Genomic DNA, 7,841 nt, shown 5'->3' on the forward strand with positions numbered 1-7,841 from the left:
GATGCAAGCAATAGTTTAATATCCACTGAAATATTTTGCCCATAAAATAATACCATATCCCTCAAAGGCAGAGCCACTTTTAAGTGCCCACCCACCAAAATTTCTGAAGTATCCCCTTTTGATATACTTTGTTCCTCTAAGTTCTTCAAATCTATAATTATCACCTACTTTAAAAAGGATGTCTCTTAGAAACAAAACCAAGTGCTAGTTAAAAAAAAAAGAATATTGAACATAAAAGCTTTTTATTCTATAGCACAAAAAATAATTATCATTCAGCTTGTGCAATAATGTCATTATTGTAAAATTCAATACAACTTTAACAAAATTGACTCGACTATTATACTAGTTATTTATGATTTTCTATACAGTTATTTTTGTATATAAAAGTTTTCTTTTTAGTTGTACTGCGTTGTACACAAAAGCAATTGTCCCCAACTTTGGGTTCTAACTCCGTCACTGCCATCCTTTATTCAATAAAGAGGGCACAACTTTGAATATGTATGACATCTGTGTTATTTTACAATATACAATTTATCACGTAGAATAGTAGTAGTGTATGTAGTACCCAAGTCACAAATTATTTTTAAAATAAGCAATCAATAATACGCACCTTTCATCAATTAAAGATCCAAATGCACCCTTTTCAAAATTTTCCTGCAGACAATCTCTGTAACATCATATTGCAAAGCCATAGTCATGGAAAGGACCTTGCACTCCTTTGTATAGTGGAAAACAAAGAAATGCGCTGAACTATTTGTTCAGAAAGATGCTAGTCTGCTCCACGAGCAGTTCTTGAAGTACTTGCTTCATCCGAGAATTTTGGCCGGTCAATAGCATCTACCTGGAATTTAGAGGTGACAATCACTTTAAACCAAAAGGAGTATTACTACTTTATGAGCGCCAGAAAGTTATAGAGAAATTACCGTAGCTCTATCTACCTGCTGATCAACAATAACATTGGCTTCTTCATGAATATCAACTCGACTCCCATTTGTTTCTAATGGCTCTCTTATCACCACACCAATATTCCGGGCTTTATTTTTAGGCTTAAAAAATGCAAGTCCCTTCCCTTTATCTTTCCTCCTTGCCTGAGAGTTTGCATTAGTTGTCCCACCTCTAGAACGGCCCTGAAAAATGTTAAAAGTCCCCGAGCTGTAACATCCTAGTCATTACATATATGTTGTTAAGCAAATGACATATTTGACCAGCTTCAGGCTGAATGGGGAGTGGATACCTAGCGTTAGGCAACTAAAGATGGTGCTTACTCCATGATGCCAATGGATGATTTGACGTTTCCGGCAATAACATAAAATTATGTTGATAACATGACATATGCCATAAAATGACTTTTCATCTTTCGCAAGGAAAATAGCAGCATTAAGGACTAACTTGAACTGGCATATTTAGCAGGTTATACTAAGTGGGCACCTATGCTAGGCAACTTAATTTTTTCACTATCCCCTTTGATTCCAGGTCCAATGGAGATTGCCCCTACTGCTCCCACCAATGTTTATACATGTATAATTTTTTAAGTTTGTCCCAATAGATGGACTTCCAATTGTCCGCATGCTTTGAACTACTTGTCTATAGCAAAGTTTATTTCTCAATTAGCAAAGTGGACATGCTTTGAACTACTTGTCTATAATTTCTGATAATGGACTTCCAATTGTCCGCATGTCCCAACGAGAATGTAAGTAAATGGCATAGATAGCCACCAAATTATTTCCAATTTCATGTTTTGATCACTGAATTTTTTGTATGTACACCAATTGTTTCCAAAATGTATATTTTAATTAGTTGAATAACTATTTTAGCTAAATAAAAGGTTTAGCGACTAAAACAAGAAATGTTGAATAATTTAATAGTCAATTTTGTCATTTGCTCGTGGGACTATTTTCTCTCTTTAACTACTAGTCCAACAACTCTATAAACTCCTTAATTAGTTAAGCTCACAAGTACAAAATTCACAATTACATACTAATCGACTTGAATACAATTTTTATTTAATATTATTCTTTGTTTGTCATTTTTTCCCACCAAGTCAACACAATTATTTTTGAGTCAACACACTTAAAACAAAATAACAACCCATTTTATTTTTTACACTTGAATCAAGATCAAACAAGACACAACTTTACCTTTATTATTCTTCTCCTTTCTCAATGTGCTCTCAATACACAAACCCATTTGCAAAACTTTCATATCTTCTCTACATATTAAAATTCACGTAAGTTGCTAGCTTTTTCTTAACATTTCACCACTAAAGATAGAGATTTTTTTAATATTATTACGATTGGCATAATTTCACTTGTTAAATTTGTCTTGCAGTTAATACTCTTGCTTCTCTCAACGCTAGTCCCTCTGTCCATTCTAGTTGTCTCTCTCCTCCTTGTCGTTCATTCTTCTCTGTTTTCCTTTTCTTGATAATACTCCACCCCTCCATGCTGATACTACCCTCCTTTTATGCTCATTCCAGGGCATTCATCCTGTCCCTCCCACCCCCCCTCCTCCTCCTTGTTTTTAAATCAAAATTTCTCTCTCATTCCAATGTCATTGAATAATGATGTTAACTCAACTTATAAGAAGATTGGATACATCTTAAGATCAAAATAATTAAGCACATTTACCTTCAAGTACAAAATGAATAAGTCTGTTTTTGTTCTTGCGCTTAGTGGATATGGACTCAATTTTTTCATTCCTTTTCCAAATTAGAAAACTAGTGTTATTGTTAAGATTATATATTTAAGGGATAATATCAGAAACCTCCCTTGAGGTTTCTCTTAATATCACTTAACACCCCCGAGATTTTAGAAATATCACTTACCTCCTCTAATAATTGTAAAAAAACTATATTAACTCTTGCTTGATACATAATTCACAATATATCAAATAAATTGAGCTCAAAAATTAAAAAATGAAACAAAAGTCACTTTCTTCTTTTTCCCTTTTCTCCACCATTATTTCTTACTTATTTTTTGGATGACTATGCAATATGTTATTTGTAAATTATAATAAATTAAATTTTGTTTACCTTTTACTTTTTGTGATTATAATAAAGTAGGATATGATTTATTTGCTTATTTTGAGTTGATTTTTATAAAATTGATATAGTTTAATGGTTTAAGTAAGGGTTGAGAAGATGTTGGAAAAAATATAAATTTATAAGAAATCATTTTCGAGCATATAGAGTTAAATTGATACAAGTGTATTTTTTATGGGGTATAGCATTATGATGTGGTAGCACTACAAGAAATTGTTTTTTAGGTGATGATTTTCTTGAAGTGAGTAAAATGATTTAGGAATATTTTTATTTTGCAAATGAAAGGGTAGTTTAGGATTTTTAAAATTTTTGTTACACAAATAACAAAAATAAGGAAGGTAAGTGAATTAAGAGAAATCTTAGGGGAGGTTTCTGATATTATCCCTATATTCAATTGCTTTGGTTTCCTAGTCCATGTGTTTGTCAACTGTGCTACCGTCACATATTTCACAGTAAAAGTTCAGGAAATTTTCATACAAGTTAAAAACCCATAAAAGGCCTGCCTCATCCTTCCCTCCCTATAACTCATTTTCTACTTTTTTTTTCTCTGGAACTGTTCCGGTCAAAACTTCCTCCGCCTCTCAATCGGAGAGAAACCGGACAAATCTGGTATTTAGATCAGAAATAGTTTAGTTTAATTACCTTTATATTGTACTAAGACAGACTTAAACATTAAGTAAAAAGTCAACCTTGAAAAGAATGCAGTTTTTAAAGAATATGTGGAAAGGGGTTAAAAAATAAGCAGATTTTCAAATATGAAACCAATTTATGAAAATCAAGAAATATTTTCATAGTAAGATAAGCAATTTTGCCCTTTTTTGTTGTTTGAAATGTGCAACACATCAGGCAGGGAAGGGTTACCTCGTTATCTGATCTCGGAGACAGGTTTCCTGTTGTTGGATTATGAACGTGACTTGCAAGAACACTTTGATTCGGAAGCGTTATTCCCTCTCCCCTCAGTTGGATGAGATTCTGTTGGTCCAGTGATTGGGACGGCCCGTGAAGAAAAAACTTAAACTGATTATTTTTGTTCTTAAATTGAAGCACCTCTGCTTCTATTCGATCAGCAATGCCATCACTGCTTCCATTTACTAAGACAATAGTCAACTCCTCGAGCTTGTTAATCTGGTCAGCTGTTCCAGGGGGAAATATCAGCCATGTCCGTTCTGGCTTCGGATTGGTATTGCACGCCTCGGGGACAAATGAAAACCTCAAGCACATTAGGCCAACCAAACTGCGGATCACTTCGGGCAAACAATGGATTGAGGTGTCTCGAATATCAAGAACTTCGAGCTTCTCGAGGTCCACTATATTAGGTGGGAACTCAGTTAAGTCACCGCAATTGTTGAGGTATAAACTCCGAAGCGCAGCCAAGGAGGAGATACAGGATGGCAACGATTCTATTCCGGTGCTGTGCAGGTCTAAAACTCGAAGTTTCTTCATAGTTGTGAAGAAATTTTCCCCAATGTTTCTCAAGTTTGGGTTAAGTTGCAGAAATAGTGTTGATATCCCCTCACATATTGGGCTCACAGGTAATTTCTCTAATCTGCAACCCATCAAAGACACCCTTTTGGCCTTCTCCCATTCTTCATTTGTTAGGTGTCCGTCTATCTCTGGACCGGACTTGACATAGGATGTTCCAGCTTCCTCCCCAGGGAAAGATATACGAATTGCAAATTTCCTGACGAGTATTGGCATCTTAACGTACTGTTCAGAACATTTCTCTAAGAGAGAGAGCTCAATCAGCTTATGCAGTACGTAAATTCCATCATCTCGAGCCACAAGTAATGTAGGAAGAGGACAGCATAGAAAATCTTCAGCTTTCCAACATTCAACTAAAACATCAATGGGAATTGTGAATTCTTTCGGAAACAATGCTGCATAAAGTAGGCAACTTTTGTAACGATCCTCTTCCAAGCCTTCATGAGCTATCTTAAAAGCTTCAAGTAGTCCTCCTAGTCCCAGATCTTTACATTCACCAACATCTGCTGCCAGTTTGTCCTTTATAGATCTCCAATATGCTGCATTTTTTTGGCTTTTGAGCAACTTCGCAATAGATGAGATCACCCCTGGAAGCCCGCCAAGCTCTTTAAGAATCAGTCCAACCAGCTCACAGCATTGTTCACTTAGTCTTTCACCTTCCATGATCTTATGAAACAATTTCCTCGACTCGTTGTGTGGTAACTTCTCTACTTTGATTTTTTGGTCAAAACAAAAACTCCTCAGCAAAACTGGATCTTTAGTTTCAATGATGACTATCCCGTGCTTATGTTCTTCGGAGACTCCAATCTCCTCAAGCTGAATTGATGAAGAGAACCCCTCAAAAAGTAGCAAATATGATTTTTCACGTAATTGTGTAGATATTGTGTCTTTATTCTTATCAATTGTACTAATCTGCTCAGTTAACTCCAAACGCCGAAGAATACTCTCTTGTATGGTTTTGATGACATCCTCTTTCTTGTGCAGATTGGTTGGAACAGTCACCCAAATGACGTAGTCGAGTTTTGGGGAAGGAGGGCATGAATAAAACCAGTTATTCAAGTTCTTCATGATATTTGTTTTTCCAACTTGCGCTTCTCCAATGATAGCAATCCTCTTCAATTTTGCTTCTGCCTCAACTCTACAGGGCTGCAGTTCATCAAGGAGTTCATCGCGTTTCTTTTGATGTGAAGGCACAACATCAAGGTCTTTAGCATCTTCCATTCTTATAACAGCTTTTGGCTTCACTGGACGTGTTAAATCCGCAAGTGGTATGTCTTTTCGGGCTGAAGCAAATTTATCCCTTAGCTTCATAACGTCTTTATCGAGCCTTGCAAGCTTGAAGAACTTTCGGGTCCATAATTTGCGCTTCCCTAAGTGGGAAATATCCGGCAGTTCATGGATCGGTGCATTTGTGCTGCTCTCATCCACATCCGCTTTGTTCGAACCTTCTGCTCCCTGGTGCCTTTGGTTTCCAGTTGCTCCTGTCATCTTTCTGTACTTCTCAATTATCTTACTGTAATCATCCAACAACCGGGATACTACCTTCTTCCACGCTTCATGTTGTCGACTTCTCTGTATGGAGGCTGCTCGACGATTGATATCTTCTTCATTGTCATGCCAACGGGCATAAAGAATTTCTGCTTCATCTCCAAGATATTTAAGATTGTCAAGTAAATCTTTCACGTGTCTTCTCCTGTGCTTCATGTACACAAATAAATCTTTGAGAACCGCATATGCAAATGTTAGAGATGACCCACCAAGTGCCGCATCAACAGGCATCCTGCAAACTCAAAAACTTTTCTTAAGCCGTCCTTGAAGGTTCCAGACTCGGTGTAGCAAAAGTTTAATCAAATTCATTGGAATGAATGAAATAGGACGAAATGAATCTTCAGTCTTCAATGCTTGGGCAACCTTAAGCCAAAACAAAAGAAGTTTTAAGGTATTCAATTTTGGATAACTCAGTTTCTTTTGTTTTAATCTAAACCAATGTTGTCCTAAAGTATATAATTTTTGACAAATTGTCCTCAATCTCCATAAAAATGTAAGAAAATTTATTAACATGGTTTACAAAATACGTAAAAATTTAGAACAACTATAACACTTACGGACAAATAATGGGAAACCATAGAAACTCGGTAAGATATAATATAAGTGTAAACTATCCAATTTTTTACCAGTTTAAAAAAATAGATATATACCTAATAATTTGCTAATTGAACAAATCCGGTGCTGTTTTAAGTGTGTATGACCTCCATTTAGTTATTTTCTATACTTAAATATAATCATTCATTAAGCAACTATTTTTGTACATAAAAATTAGTTGTAAAATTTTGGTTTCCATTATTTTTATGGTGTAAGTAATATAATAGTATACGAGTTGTAAAGTTTATATTGTTTTACTTGAAAGGTGTAAAATTTATTACTCAATGCTCTATTACTGGATGCATAAAAACTATGTAAAACAAAGGATATGACCTCTATTTTGCATTTTGTGGCTTTTCACAATTTTTGTAACCATTCTATAATTCTAATAAATGTTTTTTAAGCTTTATTATGAGTTTCACTAATTTTTTTAAAAACATTTAGACCAAAATGGCTGAAATTGAACACCTAAAGGACTACAATTGTTTAAGAGGAAATACTACGGATCATTTTCGCCGATAAACAGTTTAGGAACAACATTTGGTTTAGTTGGAACATTTGGGACTAATTTAATTAGTTCACAGAGGGAGCTAAACACACACACACAGAGACATATGTTAGAGAAGCCAACAATGTAACAAAAGCCATCTTTGCTTACTTTTGTGCAAGAATTCATGTCATTCTTCCCCTTGGAGGAGGAAAAATAAAAGGTTCTTTAAAATTAAAAAAAAAAGTGTAATTTGGAGTCTCACTTTATAGTTTTCATAGGCGATAGTGTCCATCAATTAATTTAGGAATATAAAGTGCAACTAGGGTAAGTATGATCCTAAACTCATCAATTAATTTAGGAATATAAAGTCACTAGGCACACATGCAACTGGGGTTGTGTGTGCCTGGTGACTGCTCTAGTCTTGGAAGAAGATTCTGAAACTTAAAGAGTTTTAGCCCAGCCTTTCATTAAGAAAATGGTGGGAAATGGCAGCGAGAATTTTTCTGGTTCGAAAATTGGCAACCAACGGGGCCTTTGTATCAACATTTTTCACAGAACTTACTCTCTTGTTTCAGATGTCAAAGGCAAGATACATTGAAGAAATGCGTTGCTGAGGGAACTTGGAAATGGCCAACTAGGAGGAGAAGGAATCAGGAGGTCAGGTTGCTAATGCAACAGATACCTACT

The 7,841-nt window shown here is 35.3% G+C and overlaps 1 protein-coding gene and 1 long non-coding RNA gene across 2 annotated transcripts; both read right to left on the bottom strand.

The window, feature by feature from the left end:
• Nucleotides 1–511: 511 nt before the first annotated feature.
• LOC113760077 lies at nucleotides 512–3,962 on the bottom strand. Its single transcript, XR_003467026.1, has 3 exons — nucleotides 3,902–3,962; nucleotides 939–1,127; nucleotides 512–841 (listed from the first exon to the last, which is right to left on the bottom strand). It is a non-coding gene; the product is annotated as an uncharacterized LOC113760077 (long non-coding RNA).
• Nucleotides 3,963–3,981: 19 nt separating this feature from the next.
• On the bottom strand, nucleotides 3,982–6,301 carry LOC113759976 (disease resistance protein At4g27190-like). The gene is made up of 2 exons (XM_027302555.1): nucleotides 4,088–6,301; nucleotides 3,982–3,990 (listed from the first exon to the last, which is right to left on the bottom strand). Exons 1-2 carry the CDS (start codon nucleotides 6,299–6,301, stop codon nucleotides 3,982–3,984), a joined length of 2,223 nt encoding a protein of 740 aa, XP_027158356.1.
• Nucleotides 6,302–7,841: the final 1,540 nt, after the last annotated feature.

The sequence above is a fragment of the Coffea eugenioides genome, chromosome 2 (assembly GCF_003713205.1).
Source record: "Coffea eugenioides isolate CCC68of chromosome 2, Ceug_1.0, whole genome shotgun sequence".
NCBI classification, from domain to species: Eukaryota; Viridiplantae; Streptophyta; class Magnoliopsida; order Gentianales; family Rubiaceae; genus Coffea; species Coffea eugenioides.